Below are 21331 nucleotides of genomic sequence, written 5' to 3'. Positions count from 1 at the left end.
TTTAAAAACCTAGAACTCTACCTCCTCACAGACACACACACACTAAAGGAACTAGCCCACAGGCAGGGCTGATGGTTTACTAGGACACAAAGAAGAGGTGGACTCTGCAGGGCTGGAGGAAGAGGGGCTGGCAAACATGTTGTGGGGAGCTGCAGTACCCATCATCCGCAGAGAGGGCTCCAGCTGCTCCCAGTAATGGTCTTCCTGGACTTCCTGAAGACACAGGATCTGGGGAATTGACAAGGTAACCAATCACTCCAGAGGTCCAGAAACAATATAACTCCCACTCCCTAGGAACAGAACCCCAGACCAGATTGAGGGTCAGAGAGAAACTTCCCACAGGGCTGACTTTCCAGACAGACAGCCACCAGCAGCAGCAAGCACAGGCCCAGACTGAAGCTTGAGGCGACCAGACATGCATGTTAGATTTCCCCACCCTTTGAATCCCTGCACAAGGGTGCTGGAAAGTGTACACTCTGGAGAATCATCTTGGCATCTGCCCAAAATGCTTAACTCCAGGGCAGGCAAGCTCAAACCTGTCATCCTCAGAGCCAAAGCTAATCTTAGCTCATCTGGCACAACTGGCATCATCTGGATAGCTCTGGAATAGGAACTCATTCTCTCTGAGTGTCAGAGAACAGCTTAGGTCTGCACCTATGCAAGATGGCACATCTCCCTCTTCACTCACATCCGGGTCCCAATGCTGGAATTCCTGCATGAGGTTGGCAAAGCGGTAATTCCAGTTGAGGATGTCTGGATGGCAATGCAGATAGAGCTCTGAGCTCTGCTGCATCAGGTCCTGGGCCAGGATATTATATGACATCAGAGTAAACTGGAACTGAGGGCCATCTCCTGCCTCCAGACCCTGAGCATCTGGCTGTGTGGAGAAATCCTCCCATTCTCGCCACAGGATTTCTGCAAAGGGGTCAAGAGAAGAGTTCCAGAAGACATGCAGTCGCCAAGCCATTACTACCAAGTGTCACCATATCATGCCTGGGATTTCTTGCTCCACTGCCTCTGCCACCCATCCATCTAAGGGCATTTTTCAGAGCTGACAGTAAACTCCTCAGTGCCAGAGACAATCTTGACCTGTCCATCACTGTATCCCCTGGTTATCTATCTCCTAGCATATGCTCAAGAATACTTATGAGTCTAAGAAGCTCCCACATATAACAATGGGTCTCAAGAGATTCATGCAATGGGGTGTCATTAATAGTCTCCTAGAGTTAAAGACATGTCTAGAGTAATTTCAGCCTTGGGTGCTTTCTGTACTTGTACCTGGTTTCTGGTTATACTGGGAGGTATCTGAGTAGATTTCAAACCTACTCAGCCATAGAACTTTCTTCACATCATCAAAGACTACCAATATATGTAATGGAAATGAAAGCAGAGTTATTCTCCAAGGCAGAGCGAAGGCCCTGAGGCCTCTGTACCCCTGCCTCCACAAAGCCCTGTGTCATACCTGCAGAACAACAATGTAGAGTGAATATCAGAACTAAGTTTGAGCCCCAGTTCTCTCACTGCCTAACTACAAGACACTGGACATGTCCCATGCTTCTCTGCACTGTGACTTTTCATCTGTGGATGCATGAGGACAGACTTGATGACTTTTAAGACACTGCCAATATCTGAGCCTGCAAAGGTCTCAGAAAAACTAGATGTGGCAGCAGAACTCACACCATAAACTCTTTTCTGGATAACCTGCAACCTGGGCTCACTATGCTGGCCGTCAGACTCACCATGATAAGGTATTTCCATTGGGGGAGGCTGCAGCTGTTCCAGGCCTTCAAAGGGCCACATGGAAGTTTCTTCCTGGGGCATAGGCTCCGGTGCTATGCTCCAGGCCACCATTGCAGGGTCCTCTTCCCATTGTTCTGCAGCCATTGCACCCATTGGGAGAACAGCACAGTCTGCATACTGGGGGCCTGACTGTACCGGAACAGCTGCCCACAAAGGACCCTCAACCTCAGCCAGAGGCTCTTCCCCTAGCACCTCAGGGAAAGGCTGGTCCAGGTTCTCTGCTGCCCGAAGGTCACTCAGTTGCCTGCTGGACCACTTGTCCTCCGAGGCAGCATCCTGTTCTCCAGAATTATCCATCAGGAGTGCCAGACTGCTTTCAGCTAGTCCCTTATCTGCAAGAGGACCCTCACTTGCAGTTGAGAGTGCCTGGTTCCACCCTTCTTCTCGCCACTGCTGCAGCAGGCCCTCACACTCCTCTTGGTCAGGCCCCCGAGGGGCCATGGCAAAGTTACCCTCTACCTGGGGGGACGAGCTCTTCGCCAGAAGGGCATTTTTTCGACATGTAAAGAAAGCATCTAGAAAAGAAGCCAAAATATCGGGTTATAAGAAGATAACAAACTCATTCCACAGTATTCTCCAGCTGGAATAGAAGCCACGTGTGAACCATGATCGTCTCCACCTTGCCCAGCCTTGTACTGCCACTGCCTTCCCAACTTAATTCATCTCAGCAGCGCTTGTGATGTGCCAGACACTGTTGTAATCGCTTTACAAGTATTAACCAATTTGCAAGGCAGGGACCTGATAAATTTCAATACAAGAATGAAAGATTATCCCCGAGATTATCTAGATTATCCCAGAGATAATCTAGAACACAGATCAGTACATACAGCCTCATCTCTTTTCCTGGAGAAAACACTCCTTTTTAAATTTTAATTTATTCTATGTATAGGAGTGTTCTGTCTACATGTATGTCTGTGTATCATGTGTGTGCCTGGTACCTACAGAGGTCAGAGAAGGCTTTGTTGGATCCCCTGGACCGGGAGTTACAGAGTATGGTATGCTACCATGTGGAGGTTGAGAATCAATCACACCTGGGTCCCTAGAAACACAGCCAGTGCTCTTAACTACTGAGCCATTTCTCCAGCCCCGAAAACTCAACTTTTAACATCAACTCTCGAGTCCTGAAAACCACATTACATTAGAACTAGCAATTGTGAAATAATACCGAGAACTGTACTCTTACAACAAAATTAACAAAACTGACTCTAAGCAACGTTCCTTCAGACTGACTTACTCTTGACTTTAAGATGAGAACCAGAGAAGTTGAAACTAGGTAACCCGAGAGTGTTCTAGGTCTATAAGCTCTATGAAAGTATTCCAAAAATACTACTACTACTAAAGTGGGAGGCCTTAAAACCAACTTACTTTTTAACAGAACCCCTAGGCTTCTTCCCAGGGCTGTTCATGCCACCCATAACCTTTCCACAAACCTCACTGCTTTCTCGATCCATAACACACCAGAGGCTGCAAATTAGACGGTACCTGCAACTGACAGTTATAAGACGGCTGTCATCTATGCTATAGCCCCCACGATGACAGCCCAGCCGGCAATAAAGTAGGCAAAGAGCTCGAAAACTACAGCTTCAAAGTCCTGTTCTGATGACAGAAGTTAAGTCCCCTCCCCCTCACACATGCACACAGACCAGAGCACTTATTTACATCCCAGGACAAATGGCATGCACACAGTGACAGTCCATAACCACCTGACACTCCTTTTATTGGCAATTTGTTAACTATATTAATTGATGTCTCTCTAAATCAGTGGTAAATCTGGCCCAGCAAGATGGCTCGGCGAGGAAAGGTACTTGCCACAAAGGAGGAAGAAACCAAATCCTCAAAGGTGACCTCTGACTTCCACACATGCCATGGAAGTAGTCTACCATCACTACACACACACTCTTAAAAATTAAGTCAGTGTTTTTCAACGAGGTGAGAAAGGCAGATTTTTTGCCCTGAGGGAACAACAATCTCCAGAGCTGCTGAGGAACTATGACTGTCGGGGTGCCACCAAGCATCCTACAATGCACGGGACAGACCCACAATAAACAGTCTGCTTAAAATGTCAAGAATGCTCTCAGCCAACAGGCCGGGTTTCTGGGATTTAGTAAAGAACTTACTATCTGGCCCTTGAAACATGTAACACGTGCCAGAGGAGCTTTATGATAGGAATATAGCCCCTCACTCTCAAATTTAGCAGATAATATTGGTGGAGATGCTTTACTAAACAAATCTTTTACAAACTATCAAATATACACAATTAATCTAACTGTCACATGTGGATTGGAGGGCTCCTCTAAAGTCTCTAAAATTTTACTAATTGGGAAACCTGTGAGCTAACAGTAAGACTGTTATTGTGGCCACTAGATAGCCACATAAGTGAAGGAATATGCTGGGTACTCTGAACACAGTGACTTCTGTAGGACTTCCCATTCCTGAGAAACAGACAGCCAAGGCCTTCCTGAACCCTCTGGAGACCCATGACTGCCAGCAAGTCCCGTGTTAGCATAAGATCCCATGAACATATGGGCAAGCCCCTGCTCTGTTGAAGCTGGCAGTCTAGCGGCAACACTGTAAAAAAAAAAATAATAATAATCTAATGTTTGATATAAAACTACAGTAACCAACCTCCCAGATAGTGCAGTTCCAGAAAGAAAAAGCACCGGCTGCAGTTGGGCGACCTATTTCTAAGAAAACCCTTCTTGGTACTGCCCCTCAGTTACAGGAAAAAAGTCTGGGGATTCTGTGGAACCACAAAGAAAAACTGGGCTTCTGTGAAAGCCTACGGATTTCAAAAGCAGAGCGAAGGCAGATTGTACAGAAGTAACAACCACCCCCTCACTAAAGCATCAGCCTATCACAACTCTCTCTAAACACTTGCTCCAAAACTGAGGTTTTAAACGCTTCTAGCTTCTGAGCGTGTCTATTTTTCAACTAGAGTCTGCTCAAAGAGGACAGCATTTGACTGGCCGCAGGGGGTGGGGGGGAACCGTGAGAAGTGAGCCCACCCGCCTAAAGGCACATCCCTCCCTAACTCTACCCGCCGAGAAGTCCGGTCCTCGCCTGTCCGGGGTTGCCACTGCTCCCGACCCCCGGGAGTGTCTGAGCCTGCCCCAGGACCACCGCCACAGTCAAGGAGGACACCCCCTCCCCAGCCCTGGGTCCACGTTAACCGTGGCCCGACGTCACTAGACCACAGCGTGAGGAGGGGCTGCCCACGAGAGTCGCCAGCCAGCCCGAGCCTCGTGGGGCCAGGACGGCCCGCGGACCGCCTGACACTTTGGCACCAGCGGAGGACCGCGGTCGTGAGGCCTGACGCTCCGCCCCAGGGCCCGTGGATCCCAATAGGGGCAGTCCCGGCTCCCGCCCATCAGGACGCAAGGCCGGTACCTGAGAGGAAGCGGAAGAGGCGCGCGGCCGGCAGCAGCAGGTAATATAGGCAGGACGCGATCATGGCCGGCCGCCTGCCCGCGCCGCCGCCCCTCCACACTGCCGCACACCGGTCTCCTCTGTTCGGCCCCGCCCCGCGCCACCGAGGCCCCGCCCCTACGCCGCCAAGGCTCCTCCCTCACACCATCAAGACTGTGCCTTGAGCCGCCTAGGCTCCGCCTCCTCACCACCCAGGCCCCGCCCCAGGTCGTCGCTTCAACAACAACTTTATTGGGAACAAGAGGAAGTGGGGTGGGTTGCAAGGGGAGGGGCTGCGTTAGAAGACACCAGCTTCTATGGCAACAGAACAGCCTAGCATGAAACCCATTACTCTCTATGCTAACTTTAAAAGTTTATTTAAATAAATATAAATAATAAAATATTAAGGGGCTTGTAGGAGTCTCTAAGGTATCTTTAAGACACCACTGTTTTAGTCTCAATTTTGCCTCTAACTAGGGGTCTACCTCAAGAACATCATATCCCCTTTGTATCTCTAATACAAAGGACTGGACTTTTCACAAAGACTTTTGCTGACCATAACTTTTATAGTTAGCCCTTCTGAGCCAAGAGTACATTGAGTAAAATGGTCCCCATCTACCTCCAGCACTTTAATACTTTGTCCCCAGTTGGTGGCCCTTTGGGGAGGATTAGGCTGCTGCAGTGGCCTTGCTTGAGAAGTCTCACTGGGGGCTGGCTTTGCTATTTCCACTTAGTTCTCTTTGCTGCTTGCAGCTTGACATGTGAACCTTCAGCTCTCAGCTTCTGTTCATCCACTTGCCTGCTGCCTGCTGCCTCTACTTTGCCATCATAGACTCATCTCTCTGGAACTGTAAGCTTCAAATAAACCCTTCCTTGTAAGAACTGCAGTGGCCATAATGTTTTATTACAGCAATACAAAGCTAAAGCTGGACATGGCAGATCACACCTTTAATCCTAGCTCTCTGAAGAGGGAGTGGATCTCTGTGGGTTCAAGGTGAGACAGGGCTACATAATGAGACCTTATGGGTGGATGGATAGATACATACATACATAGTATACATAGATGCATAGATAGATAGATAGATAGATAGATAGATAGATACATACATACATACATACATAGTATACATAGATGAATAGATAGATACATAGATACATGGATAGATAGATACATGGATAGATAGATAGATACATACATACATACATACATACATACATACATACATAGTATACATAGATGAATAGATAGATACATAGATACATGGATAGATAGATAGATAGATAGATAGATAGAAACATACATACATACACAGATACATACAGAGGATAGATAGATACATACATACATACATACATACATACATACATACATAGTATACATAGATGAATAGATAGATACATAGATACATGGATAGATAGATAGATAGATAGATAGATAGAAACATACATACATACACAGATACATACAGAGGATAGATAGATAGATAGATAGATAGATAGATAGATAGATAGATAGATAGATAGATAGAGATAGAGAGATAGATAGAGATAGATACTTGGATACACAGATATATAGATTGAGAATTACATACATAGTCAGTCACATAGACTTTATTCACTAATGATTGAATAAAGTATGTGTTGCTTAAATGAAGGGCAGTTCCTGCATCAAGTCTGTGCTAATGAAAGACCTCTTTGAATTTTTCTTCACCTGTCTACTACCCTCAGTCCTCTGCCCCAGCCATGATTTAAAGGAAGGACTACATAGTACACCTAGTTCCAGTACCCAGTGTCTGAGCTGTGCCATTTCCAATTTGTGGCTGGAGCCTTGGCTGTTCAGAGAAGCCCTCTGGGGAGTCACCAGATCCTGGACCAGCTGGATACATCATAACACTGACGGGCTAAAAGGAGGAAGAAGGAGAGAATCAGTGATCGGCTTTCCTGTGATTCCCTTTTCATTATCTGCTTGCAGCTACGTTCATCCCTTTACCTGAGATAAACTCCAGAAACCTAAAGGTTGGAGAGCCATTTAGAAGTCAGCATACAACTGTTGGTGCTAGCTAAGGAACCCCAAGATCAAGCTCACTCCTTCAACATGGCTTAAATAAACTCTTCACTTTCTCCCAAGATCTAGCTGGAAGTCCAAGTTCCAAATCAGGTTTTAAATCAAGAACTTTGCATATCATTTTGCAAAACAATGGTCCTTGCATTTACTTGAAAATGTCTTTAGAGTACAGACATCTAGGCCCCCTTCCCAGAGTTGTTCTTCACAGGTCTGAGGTTCTTAAATATTCATCAAGTTGGGAGACAGGGTGTTGGTGTTGGTGTCTGTCTGTGTGTGTGTGTGTGTGTGTGTGTGTGTCCCTCTGTGTAGTCCTGGCTGTCCTGGAACTCACTCTGTAGACGAAGCTGGCCTCAAACTCAGGGATCTGCCTGCCTCTGCTTCCCAGATGCTGGAATTAAAGGTGTGCACCACCATGCACAGCTATCTTCGAGTTATTTTGAAATAGGAAACTTCCGCAGAAGGAGCTAGACCTGGACTCAGCTGCTCAGGACTCAATTGTGGACACAGTGCAACGAGCTTACTGATGGCCACGTTCTTCCAGTTTTCTCTGGAGCTAGCGAAGCTTGGCTTCTCTCTTTGTTTCCTGACTTATAATGAGCTACTTTATTTAGAAAGCGAAGGGTGATCGAAGAATCGCACATGCTTTGGAGTTTGACCGCATGAATTCAGAAACTGGCTCTACCGTTTTTCCTCCCCTTGAAGCCTCATGGGTAATCTCTTAGAACCTCAGTTTCCACACTCATACTGAGCCAAAGTTGGCCCACAATATTTTCCTTTTCTTTCTTTTTATTTCAAATACGGTCTCATGTATCCCAGAATGACCTTAACCTTGCTCCAAGAATGTATCCAAGGATAACTTTAAACTTCAGATCTGCCTGCCTCCACCTCCCAAGTATTGAAAGTACAGATTTGCACCACCACTCCCAGTATGCATTGGTGGAGACAAAACCTGGAATTTTGGCAATGCTGAGCATCTATTTATGGTTTTTAAACTTGGACAAGCTGGGCAGTGGTGGCGCATGCCTTTAATCCCAGCACTTGGGAGGCAAAGGCAGGCGGATTTCTGAGTTCCAGGCCAGCCTGGTCTACAGAGTGAGTTCCAGGACAGCCAAAGCTACACAGAGAAACCCTGTCTTGAAAAACCAAAAATAAAATAAAATAAACTTGGACAAAAGCCATCTATAGTTATGAATGTTGGGTCTTCCTCCATAATGTGTGGCTAACATACTGTTCTTTACACTGTAACACTGAATTGCCAAAAGAGCCAATTACACACACACACACACACACACACACACACGTATATATTACATGTTATATACAATTTAATATATTATATATAAGTACTCGAGAGGCAGAGGCAGATAAATCCCTGAGTTTGAGACCAGCCTGGTGTACAAAGTAAATTCCAGGACAGCCAGGGTTACACATAGGAAAGCACAAAACAAAACAACAATAAAATACACACATACACATGGATGGAGATATATAGATATCTCATATGTAATTTGAATAAAAAATTTCACATCTGGACTGACAAAAGCAGCTTTCTTTGTGTGGTTGGTCAGGGTTATCCAAAAACTCCCAAAACATTATAGATATTGCTGTTGCCCTCAGAGATGGAAGGTGAATCCCTGTTGCTGATGATAACCGTGTACACAGGACCCAGAGGACCTGAGCTATATTGGACCTGAAAGTCTCATCTCTGGGAATTAGCTTTCATGATACCAGAAGGCACCATGCAAGCTTCCAAGGAGGGAACCAACCAGCAGTCCTGCCCAGTTATGACACCTGTGACCCACAGTTTCTCAGCCAAAGGGAAATTCCAAGCATGATCTTCACTGTATCCCAGCTTCAGCATATCAGAAATAATCCGAGGGATGAGCACTGTAATTAACTCAGCTGTGATGACAAAGGCTTTGAGGAGCACCTGCATTCTTTATCAGCATGCCTTCAAGGTGCATATACTAACCACCTAACAGCGGAAGAAACGGCTTTGCGATACTTGGAAGAATTCAACTTGGCACATGTGAAAAGTCGGCTGCCTGTAACCTGTGCCAATTGCCTTTAGGATTGTGATGTTAATGACCAAGGCCTGGCAAGTACTGCTCACCACACCAAAAAATTGTAAACCACGTGTGTAGCCTAAATTTTTAATCTTCGGGAGCTGAAGAGATAGCTCAGTAGCCAAGAGCTACCTGCTCATTCAGCGGACCTAGGTTTAAATCCCAGCATCTACATGGCAGCTCACAACTATAACTCCAGTCCCAGGGGCTCCAGTGCCCTCTTCTGGCATTGTAGGCACCAGGCACACACATAGTCCGCACATATATACAAACAAAGCATCAATAAATATAAAATAATAATAGTAAATGTTTTTTTTAATGTATACTGGAGAGATGACTCAGCAGTTAAGAACACTGACTGCTCTTCCAGAGGACATGGGTTCAATTCCCAGCAACCACATGGTGGTTCACAGTCATCTGTAACAGCACTCTTCTAGCCTCTGTAGGCACCAGGCATATAAGTGGTACATAAACCTAGATTCAGCCAAGGCATCTGTACACATAGAATAAAATAAAAGCAAAAAAATATATACTAGTGTCTGAGGGTGTAACTTAATGGTGAAGCATTTGCCTGCCATGTACAAGGCCTTGGGTTTGATCCCCAGTACAGAAAAAAAGAAAGAAAGAAAAAGAAATTCAGATAGATAGATAGATAGACAGACAGACAGACAGATAGATCAAAAGTAAAAAAGTGGGCTTGGATATAGCTCAGTAATAGATCAGTTATCTAGTATTCATAAGATTCTGTATTTAATCCAAGCATCACACAAAGAAAAGGAAAGCATAAATAAGTAAATAAAACAAGTAAAATCAGTTTTAATAATCTTTAATTCAACCCTATAGATAAAAAATATTTAACTACCATTTATACTTTTAAATGAGGGAGGGTTACATTTATTTTTGTACTTAGTCTTTGAAACCAAGTCTGCATGTTATTCAGGCATCATGTCTCAATATGAAGTAGCCACATTCCAAGAACTCAAGAACTACCAGGACTTAGTCAGTTGGTGGTTTCCATATTGAACTGCACAGGTCTAGAGAGCTCTCTCGGCTGCTCTAAATAAGATCGACTAAAAAGCATTGCCTCTTCGACTTTTTTGTTAACTCAAAAAAAAAAAAAAAAATCTTGCTTTTCTGAGCCTAGTGTTTCCTCCAACATGTCAGAACTGATGACTAGACATTTCCAAAATGATCCTAACTTAGTGTCTTAGTTAGAGTTTCATTGCTGTGAAGAGTCACCATGACCACAGCAACCCTTATAAAGGACAACATTTCATTGGGGCTGGCTTACAGGTTCAGAGGTTCCATTCATTATCATTATAGCAGGAAGCATGGCAGTGTTCAAGCAGACATGGCACTGGAGATGCTGAGAGTTCTACCTCTAGGTAGCTAGAAGACTGCCCCCCCACACACACACCCCCACAAGGCAAGGAGGAGGGTCTCAAAGCCCACTCCCACAATAACACACTTCTCCAGCAAGGCCACACCTACTCCAGCAAAGCCACACCTACTCCAACAAGGCTACACCTCCTAATAGTGCCGCCACCACCACAATCAGTCAGCATGTCCTGAAAGCGTGTTTGCAATGGGCATTTCTCACACTCAATGCTCTTCAGCTCCTCGTGTCTGTCCTCTGGCTTTCTACCTTGTCCCTTTCCTTGCTCTTGAGAGACCAGTTCCCCATCAACTTTATAAAAATGGAAGAACCACCAAGAATAAACCCTTTGCTCCATACTATCACAATAGGGTGTGGAACAAGATCTCGCACTGCCTTTCTGCCCTTGCCCCACAATACAGCAGCCAGCCCTTCCACCCAGCTCAGGATCGCCATCTTCCTCCCAGAGATGGAGCCCCCAATCCTTTCCCACCAACTCCTCACATCAATCCTTAGGACATTCAGTCATTCCTACACTATGCCACTTCCGTCCCCTTCTGGCTATCGCTCTGCCTCCTCGCCTCTCCTCCAGAGCCAACTGTCTTTCTTGAAAGAATTGTGTACCCCAATGTCTGTACTTCAGTAACTCTCATTCATTCACGTGCATTTCTCAGAAATCCAGCTTCCGTCACTCAGCTGAACCTTCCTCACCAATGTACCCTCTGCCTTCCCTGTGGGGACACTGGAAAGCCATAGAAAAGATAAATTCCAGGTCTTGATTATTGGTTCCTGACTACTCTGCAATTTTGCCTGCTTTGCCATCTTGGTTTCTGTGATGTGTTTGTTTCCCTATCTCTGTGGCCATTTCTGTCCCCTTGCCTCCTTTGTGCTCCCCTGAGCATCCTCCTTTCACTGTGCCTAGAACCTCACTTTTATCCTCTCCTACCCCACAGTCTCTCCTTAAGAGAAAGTTCTACCACTTCAATAGCTGCAAATATATATTCAATAGCCTCATTCATATATGAATGGTAGCCCATACATGACAACTCTCATACTTGTGGAGGGTTTTTGCCAGAAGTATTAAGTTATTCTTTTTTCTTTCTTTCTTTCTTTTTTTTTTTTTTTTTTTTTTTTTTTTTTTTTTTTTTTTTTGAGAAGGTCTCCTGTATCCAAGGCTGACCTTGAACTCACCGTGTAGCCTAAGATGACCTAGAGCTTGTGGATGCCCCACCTCTATCTCCTTGAGTGTTAAGATTACCGACCACCTCACCCAGCTTTATGCATTGCTGGGGATCCAATCCAGACACTCACACACACCAGTAAAGCACTCTGCCAACCGAGTTCCATCCATGGCCCTCGTGTCTGTTGTTTTGTTTACCCAAGTTCTTTTCATGGCCCACAGACAAATCCTTCTGACTTCAGTCCTCTTCAATGGATGTCCGAGGGATATCTCACAGACTGAACACACCCAAAGTGCACTCCACCAAAGACCTCCTGTCTGTTGTCCCATCCCACAGACCACACATTCCAGTGTCTGCCTTTTTTTCTGAAGGACACAACCATTTCCTGAGTTACCTTGTTCTCCATTAGCTCTTCTCACTGGAGGCCAAATAGATTGGTCGCCTTTGTATCTAATCCACCCACATCATCCTTTAGCCACGCCTAACTGGTGCTGATCCCCCTCCTAGCCCTGATCCACATTCTGCAGTGCCCCCAGAGCACGCTTTCCAATGTGCAAGATCCGCTAGGTCATTCTGTTGCTTAAAGTCTTCCTGCACGGCTGCATGGATGTCAGGATGCAAGTCTGGCTGCTTGGCACAGCATGACAGGCCTCCTCGACTTCCCAGCTCTTTCCACAGCACTTCCTCCCCTAGTGGGAGTCATGCCCCAGCCTTACCATGCTATGATGACTTAGTACCTGTTTTTCTTTGTTGGTGGTTGGCCTTAAATACTCCTCCCCACCCTTATCCACTTACCCTGGCTATGCTGTCTAGTGGATCTTTGAATCTCAGCCTAGACATCGTTTCCTCAAGTTTCTCAGATCTCTGCCGTGCACACACAGACACAATACTGCTCCTAGTATAGACTTGCAGTACTGGTTGGCCCCTGTAGCATACTCCTCCTCCCTGGACTCAATACAGTCACTGTTTGTGCATTTACCTGTGCTCTTCAGGAAGTTGCATACTCCACGAGGTTAGCCCTCTTATCCCCATCATCCTACCCAGTGCCCGAGATCTCCATAACTGAATGTTTCTTTTATGTTTCTTTGTTTAAACTTGGTTCCCAGCTGGCCTTGCCAGTCTAGAAGCCAGTGTAGTGCTTGTGGGAGATAGACCCTAACTGCAGGAAGTGGGTTGATGGAGCCTGGCCTTGAGGTTTTATAGGCAACTCCCATTTCCTGTCTACTCTGCTTCCTGACTACAGGCACAATGTGACCAGCCTCCTCACCCTCTTGCCAAATGCCCTCCCCTGCTGCAGCAGACTGTGACTCTATAAACTGTAAGCCAAAAGTGCCCTTCCATCCTTAAGTCCTTCTTCCCAGGGATTTTGTCACAGGAATAAGATAGGTAATTATTTCAAATCCCACATGTAAAATCTGATCATTTAAAAGTATCATTTTTTAAAATCCTAGTGCTAGGAAGATGGCTTAGTGGGCAAGCGTGATGGCTTGAGTTTGATCCTCCAGCATCCACATAAAAAGCAAGGTGCCTCTGGAATCACAACACTGTTTGGTGAAGACAGGAGGAGCCTGGGATTCACTAGCCAGCTGGTTTAGCCAGTCAGTGAGTTCCAAGTTCAGTGAGAGACCCTGTATCAAAAACAAAAACAAAAACAAAAACAAAAACAAAAACAAAAAAAACCCAAGTGGAAAATGGGGCTGAGGAGATGGTTAAGAACATACACTTCTCTTACAGCAATTCCAAGCTTGGTTCCCAGCACCTGCCTCAGGAAGCTCAGAGCTGCCAGTGGTTCCAGCTCCAGAAGATTTGATGCCCTCTTTTGTCCTTCAAGGGCATTGCACTCACATGCACACACACACACACACACACACACAAGTACAGACACATACACACAAACACACATGAATTTAAAAAAAAAAAAATAATAATAATGTGTAAGGCAGTAGAACATTAACCTCTGTTGTGTGGTATCTTTACACACATACACTCACACACACACATGTATACATGCATGAGCACACACACACACAACAACAACAGCAACATCAGCAAAGAATCCCAAGCCTGACGTGATCGCACACATTTGTAATGTCAGCACTTAGGAGCCTGAGGCAGGGTAAACACCACGAGCTCAAAGCCAACCTGGATTACATATCAAAATAATAAATAAATAAATAAATAACTTTAAAATAAAATCAGGCATCATTACAACTAACACAACCACCTCTGTTCCTTTCTTAGGTTGTTTCCTTCTAATGTGGTTTCTGCTAACTTCCTCCCTTTGTCTCCATTCTCTTCCCTCTAAGACATCAGATTTTCCTCCCTCATCATCTTATCCAATTGCTGTCAAATACCAAACACACTTTCTTAAGGAACCTGATTGGAAGTACTTTGGGCTTTATATAGAGTTCTGAAAGCAGCCAGAGGCTATGCCTAAGTGGGCTGAAATGACCATGTGTCAATAAAACTTTATAAAAACAAATCATGGCCCAGCTTTAACCAGTGAACTATATGGTTCACCTATCCCGAAATCAAGCACTTGAGCACAATGTTGCCCCGGAGACAAAGCAACCTTGTTTTATTCAAATACAGATGTCATTGCAGAGGCAGCATGGGCTCTGAAGCCAGAGAGATTCCGTTTCCATCCTCACTCCCATCACCTACTAACTTTGTGAACTTGGACCACTTACTCAATCCCCTCAGTCTCCTCTTCTGCAAAACAGGAATAATAGAGTTGTCGGGTAGCTCAAATGCACCGAAACATACAAAGTCCATGGAACAGAGTCTGACACTTATCAGGCTATAAAAATGCTAGCATAAAGGACACTCCCTCTGCTTTTAGCCTCACCGGTGAGCAGAAATAATGGTTATGAAGAAGCTGGGATCGGAGGGATGTCTCAGTGGGATAAGAGTATCCTGTTGGCTATTCTTGGTTGTCAATTGACTACATCTGGAATTAACTACAAAACCCTCATAGTATGCCCAGTGACTTGTGTTTTTAGTCCCTGTGATAGCTATTCCAGATGTAGTCAAGTTGGGAACTAAGAGCGGCCATCACAAGTACTTATGGCAAAAGCGAAAGGACCTGAGTTTAAATCTTTAACGCCTATATGAAAACCAGGCCTGGTCATGGTAACTCCAGTGTTGGAAGGCCGATCCTGTGAGCTTGCTGACCAGCCAGTCTAGCCCCAAAGAAAACAAAAAAGCCATCAAGCATCCAAAAAAAAAAAAAAAGTAGGGGCTGGAAAGATTCCTCAGTAGTTAAAGGCAATGGATGCTCTTTCAGAGGACCCAGGTCCCATTCCCAGCCCCCAAAAGATAACTATCTATAACTCTAGTTCCAGGAAATCCAATGCCCTCTTCTGGCCTCTTCATGCCTGCCATAGCCAGGCAATGCATGTGATGCATAGACATGCATGCAGGCAAAACACCCATAACACATAAAATTGAAGATTCCTGAAATCCCCCACTCTGTCCTTTGCATATATATGTAAGGGCACACACACACACACAGAAGCACACACACTCATACACACCACAAAAACAGAGAGAGAGAAAAGAGAAAGTTATTCCCTTTTCTTTTTTTTTCCAAAGATATATTTATTTTATGTAAATGAGTCTTCTGCCTACAGATATGTCTGTGACCTGTGTGTGTGCCTGGTGCCTGCAGGAGTCAGATGAGCCTGGGGTTGTCAGATTCTTGTGAGCTACCATGTGGATGCTGGAAATAAAACCTGGGTCCTCGGGAAGAACAGTCTGTGCTCTTGACTACTAAGCCAACTCTCCAGCCCCCTCTTTTCATATTTTTAAAGTGAACATCATTTTTGGAGGGTGAGGTTAGTGTACAACAGGCAAGTGAGAATCAAAGGACAGCTTTTGGGATTCCATTCTCTCCTTCCACCAAGTGGGTTCCAAGGGTCCAACCCACATGGTGTAAACAGTCTTGGTGGTGGCAAGAGCCTTTAACCACTGAGTCACCTTGATGGTCCAATTGTCATTCTCTTAGTATTTGACATCCAAATGGTACCCCCAAAAGACAATCCTCTTGGATTTACTCCAAGCCAAAATTATAGCACCCTGCTCTTTGAATTACCTGCAGCATCCATTACTCTCTCAAGTGCCCTCAGGGCCCCCTCCCGGCATTGCAGGAGGCTATCTCACAAACTCGTTATCTCAAAGCACTGGTCTAATTAGACGGTACAAGGCTGCATTCTGATTGTGAGGTTTGGTTTTGTTTGAAACACTCTAGTCCAAGCTGGCCTTGAACTTGGGATCCTCCCAGCTCTGCCTCCTGGGTGTTGGGATTACAAGCAAGTGCCACCAAGACTGGCTGGTTATGACAGAAGAAAAAGGACACAATCTCAACAATGGATGAAAGACTTCGATGGAGAGAGAAGGGTCCTCTCAATAACTGTGCTGCAACAATCTGAACAGGCGCATGCGCAAATGACTCTCCATCTCACGTACAAAGATGAACTCAAATGCCTGATGACCTGAGTTCAGTCCCCAAAACCTATGGAAAAATGCAGGTGCGGTGGTGGGCATCTGTAATCCCAGCATTCCTGTGGCACGTTGAGTAGTGGAGACAGGAAAATTGGCCTATTTCATGGACCAGCCACCCTGGAGTACATTGTAGTATACAACACAGAAACACAAGACTTTGCCTCACACTCAAGATGGATGAAGAGAAAGGGCTCCTGAGAGGTGTCCCCTTGGTTACACATACACACATATAACTATATTTTCCAAAGCCAGATTTCTAGAACTTCATCTTGCAAATGACCAAAAGGGAGACTTTCCCTCGCCCTCCCCTAACTCTTCCACTGACCTGACTGTTGACGCCCTGAAGCCTTAATCAAGGAGCAACGGACAAGCCCTTGGGTTCTGTCGACGCCGCACCTCGAGTGAACTTCAACTCCACATGTGAGCACAGCTGAGTGTGGGAATGCTGGCCTGAAGTTAAACAGCTCAGGAGTCTGGCGTGACCAATGCTGTGGTAGCACCAAATCGTGGTGATAGGACATATGCTTGTGGTGCTTTGGTTTTTTTTGTTCTTCTGTGCCAAGGTTGAAGATGCTCTCCCACGGGTGCAAGCAAAGAGGAAAGACTGGGTAGAAGAAACCTGACTTCACCCATCACTGAAATACTTCGTACCTGAAGCGCAGCCACCTTGAGAGAAAAACATGGTGGCGGCGCTTCACGGTCACCTGACTAAGAGCCTTGAGTTTGGTGCTAACTCAGAAGGAAATAGGCTGTCACTAAGAGGTCCCCCTACAGCACCGGAGCACTCACAGCCAAGTCTGGGTTTAGACCCAGCAAACATATGAGAAAAGATGACCACCAGAGCCACCAAAAGGGTGGGAGGCCTACTGTTGCCAGGTCCACCCTCGTAGATCACAATGACTGTGTGAGATCATGGAATGTTGAAGATAAAAGGCAAGTGGCTCTTATGTCACAAAGTCATAAGCAGGTGGGCATCCTTTTTGACCAGGGTCCGAAGAATTGAGCTCTACCATTGTCCCTGATGAGCCCCAGGCCTAGCTGGTGACAAATCCATACATGCCGGATTTCCATCAAGGCCGGCTCTCCCCCAAGCTTACTGGGATGAAGAAATAGCTACGGATTCCCTTGGGATTCACCCTCAAGAGAGCAGTGCACATAGTTTGAAACAGAACCTAATGGACAGGTGTGCATCTTAGGGAAGCAGCTACCAGGGGACAAGAAGCTGTCACCAGCCCCCAAGGGAGTCCTGGCAGCATGGACAACGACGATGATAATGAGCCTCTTGAGTCCGAGACCAAAGGTGAAAAGGTTCCCAGTTCTCACCCTTCCCAGGGTTGTGTCCAATGACCTGGTAGACTCCCAAGTGCCCTTCTCTCTCTGCCCGAGTCTCTGCAATGGAGGTGGTGTGTGACATTAGGAACAGGGTTCAGAAACCACTCAAATAGTGAGATGTGACGCTAGACTCGGCTCTCAGGAGCTCTTGCCAGTCTTCATTTTCATTTTGTGGACTGGTTGACATCACACTGATAGAGGTCAGCCACGTTGGGACTGTTTACACCACGTGGGTTGGACAACAGCTGCTAAGTTGCTAGAGTCCCTCGGTTGAGTGGAATTCTACAACTGTTTGAGGGGTTGAAGAGATGGATTGGCACTTAGAACATTCCACTCTTCCGGAGGACTTTAGTTCAGTCCCCAATAACTTAATAACCTGTAATGCCAACCTATAATGACAGACTTGATACTGTCTTCTGGCTTCCACAGGCACTGCAAACACACACACACACACAATTTGTTCTATCTCTTTTTTTCTCTTCTCCCTCCTCCCTTTCTCTCTTATTGTTTGACATATAAAGAAACTGAGACTTAGAAATTCACCGCTTTCCTCAGAGCACAGAGCCACAGACTGGTCTGCTCACAGTTGCATCCTTCCTGATTCCTGAGCTGCTGCTGCTGCTGCTGCTGCTGCTGCTGCTGCTGTTACTCAGATTACATGTTACATGAAAGCTCGTCACAGAGGCTTGGGAATATTGGGACCTGACTCTGTGAGCAAAAACTAAGACATACACCTACTTGGGGTCATTAAGGAGTCCACCTTCTAGAATCTGAATTGCGAAGGTAGGAGTATGTAATACTAGTCCACTGAAAAAGCAGACAGCTATATGTGTAGGAAACTCTCAAAGAGTAAAAATAAAATAAACAGGCAGAAAAAAAAAAAAAAAAGAAGGAAAGGAATAGGCTAGCCCTATCTACTAGGCTTTCTAGAAGCACAAATATGACTTCCTAAAGCACTGGGGCCTGCTGCTGCTGGAGGATTCTTCTCTGAATGTTGTGTGTGGCTTTCAGGGGCCCATCATGCAATGGCCCAATGAACAAACCACATCTAGCAAGTGTAAGGACCAGTGTGAAGGACACACTGTTGCTCTCAGCAGAGCCTCATTCAATGAGGAGAATTAGCTTGGGAGACATCTTCAAGCCTCTCCTTCATAGTCCCAGGAACAGTTCTGGGCTTGAAGGAAGAGAAGCTAGGCCAACTTCCCAGAGTGTGATTGTCTCCCCTGCTCTTTGGCACACACCTCCATCTGGGTTTCCCTTTGCATCCGGTCCCAGTCCTGACCTGTTCTGCCCTTCACCTACCTCTCAGCAGCACAGTGTGTGACCGTGAATAAGTCCAGGCTTTGGGACACATCCTTTCACTAGAAAGAGTAACAGGCTCAACTGGCAGATGCCAAAATCCTTTCATGCAAATGATGAGGGAGGAGTGTGGGCCAGGGCCCCACCGAAAGCGGGCAGGGCAGATCAGGGAAGGGGACTGGATGGAGCAGCCAGTTCACAAAGAACATAAGGACCCCACCAATTCAGCCATAAGAAGGAGTTTTCCCTGACAAGGTTGCTATGTGAAGCTATGGGACAAAGGCTGCAGACAAGACATGAAGGCTGAAGAGAGAGGCAGAGACTAATGGTGTCAGTGGTAGGTGTCACTTAATACACTGCAGGTTTAATTCCCAGAATGGGATATGGTTTTTTGTTTGTTTTTTTTGTTTTGTTTTGTTTTGTTTTGTTTTGTTTTTTCCCAGATGAGACTGAAGCTGCATTGGCACCTCAGAACAGTGATGACACCCTCTACTGTGAAGCTGAAGCCCTTCCAAGTGTTGAGAAAGAGAAAGCTAACCGGGAGGATTCCGAAACTGACCTGGAAATTGAAGGTGAGGTGACATCTGAGGAGAGGTGGGTGGCAAACCAGCTTCCTCAGAAACTGGAGAGATTGGGTTCCACCAGAGTGTTCCTCTCTGTCCTGCTAGAAGATTGTAGCTGGAAAGCAGTGCTCAATTCTAGACTGCCTTGTCCTCCTGGCTGGCTGGGGGCAGAAGACACAGGACCTTCTGAGCAGGACCCACCTCAGCTTGTTGCTAAGACCTAAACCAACATGCAAAAGTGTCTAATCTTTACATCTCTCTCACATGATTTCTTTTAAAGTGAGTGTGTGTGTGTGTGTGTGTGTGTGTGTGTGTGTGTGTGTGTGTGTACAAGAGTACACGTGTTTTAGGAAGCCAGAATTATCAGATTCCCACCTGTAACTTGAGTTACAGGCAGTTGCAAGCCTCTTCTGGCGATTAAATTCAGATCCTCTGGAAAAGCAGTATGTGCTTTCAACCTCTGAGCTACCTCTTCAGCCTCACCTTGCCCTGCCCCATGTAACTCTTACATGATTTTCATAGTCCCAGGAGGCAGACTTTATCACATCTTTTCTAGAAAGGGAACAGAGGCTTAACAATTGTGAGAGTCACCCAAAGTCACCAACGTTACATAAGCTGACACCGTTTGACCTGTCTTCAGCATTCAGTACCCCATCCTGTGCTATAGAGTGTCTCTACAGCCCCAATTAAGTGACTTTCTGGTCACTTATTTCTCCTTCTTATTTCTCCTGCTTCAGAGTTCCAAGTTTCATCTCAACAAATCAAGCATTCCTGGTTACCCTAGCTGATGGAGCTCAGACAGACTCTGTTCTTGCAAACAACACTTTCAGCATCCCCTTCTTCTTAAATATCCCTTAGGTGAGGGATGCCAAAAAGATCATTCGTGAGCACCTGTGAAGGAAGGGAAAATGATGCTGGTCTCATTGGCTGAGAATAGCCTCCAGCTTTGCAAGCTTAGGCTAGCCCAAAGTCACCCTTCTTTTGTTGGTTCTGTTTTATTGAAAGAGGGTTTCATGCAGTCCAGAGTGACCTTGAACTCATTACATTGCCAAGGATGACCTTGAATTCTTGATTCCCCCCATCTCCAAGTGCTGTGATTACTTCTAATGCATCATTATCCCCCTCTTCTTGTGTGTTCTTAAATACAGATGGCAGGTGATTCCTAGGCCACAGGAATGGGGAGATGAGGCAATGTGAACCTTACCCACAATATCAGCTTATAAGACCTTCCCAGCATTCAACATGCAAATCCCCTCTTCTACTCAGACCGCCTTTCCACTTGTGATCGTTTGAATAAAAATGACCAACACCCCACCCCCACCCCCAGGCCCATAAAAAGTCTCACTATTAGGAGGTGTGGCCTTGTTGGAGTAGGTGTGTCTCTGGGTGTGAGCTTTGAAATCTCAGGTGCTCAAATCAGGCCCAGTGTGTCTCAGTCTCTTCCTGCTGCCTGCTGATCTGGATGTAGACATCTCAGCTCCTTCTCCAGCACCATGTCTGCCTGTGTGCTGCCATGCTTCCCATCATGAAGATAATGGACCAAACCTCTGAACTGTAAGCTAGCCCCAATTAAGTGCTTTCCTTTATAAGGATTGCTGTGGTCATAGTGTCTCTTCACGGCAATAGAAACCCTAACTACTCCCCAGAAATTGTTTCTTGCTTCTTCTGCACTTTAAGGCTGCTGTTAGTTTTGCTTTCAGCATCTTATTTTACCTAATTGGAAGATGTGACAAAGAGCAACA

The 21331-nt window shown here is 45.7% G+C and overlaps 2 protein-coding genes across 8 annotated transcripts in view; one reads left to right on the top strand and one right to left on the bottom strand.

The window, feature by feature from the left end:
* Angel1 (angel homolog 1) overlaps positions 1-17297 on the bottom strand; it is a 36264-nt gene extending 18967 nt beyond the window's left edge. Inside the window, exons 1-5 of one of the 4 annotated variants that reach the window (XM_076921587.1) lie at positions 16721-17297; positions 6992-7106; positions 1740-2315; positions 689-915; positions 159-228 (exon numbers count right to left, since the gene is read on the bottom strand). In XM_076921587.1, the coding sequence (XP_076777702.1) occupies positions 159-228; positions 689-915; positions 1740-2315; positions 6992-7094 (976 nt within the window). In that variant the 5' untranslated portion in view covers positions 7095-7106; positions 16721-17297. Of the gene's footprint in view, positions 1-158; positions 229-688; positions 916-1739; positions 2316-4425; positions 4450-4837; positions 4993-5187; positions 5326-6991; positions 7107-16720 lie in introns of those variants that run through there. The other 3 variants (XM_076921588.1, XM_076921590.1, XM_076921591.1) reach the window with 3 other exon arrangements.
* A 44-nt stretch (positions 17298-17341) lies between these two features.
* Lrrc74a (leucine rich repeat containing 74A) overlaps positions 17342-21331 on the top strand; it is a 29456-nt gene continuing 25466 nt past the window's right edge. For 2 of the 4 annotated variants that reach the window (XM_076921586.1, XM_076921585.1), the window contains exons 1-3: positions 17355-17695; positions 18283-18510; positions 19470-19598. Coding sequence is in view for 2 of the 4 variants with exons in the window: in XM_076921584.1 (XP_076777699.1) it covers positions 17650-17695; positions 19470-19598 (175 nt within the window). In the remaining 2 variants the exon portion in view is untranslated. Of the gene's footprint in view, positions 17696-18282; positions 18511-19469; positions 19599-21331 lie in introns of all 4 variants that reach the window. The other 2 variants (XM_076921584.1, XM_076921583.1) reach the window with 1 other exon arrangement.

Source organism: Arvicanthis niloticus, chromosome 23 (assembly GCF_011762505.2).
Source record: "Arvicanthis niloticus isolate mArvNil1 chromosome 23, mArvNil1.pat.X, whole genome shotgun sequence".
NCBI lineage: Eukaryota > Metazoa > Chordata > Mammalia > Rodentia > Muridae > Arvicanthis > Arvicanthis niloticus.
Note: the sequence above shows the minus strand (reverse complement) of the source record. Positions and strands in the feature narration are given on the sequence as shown.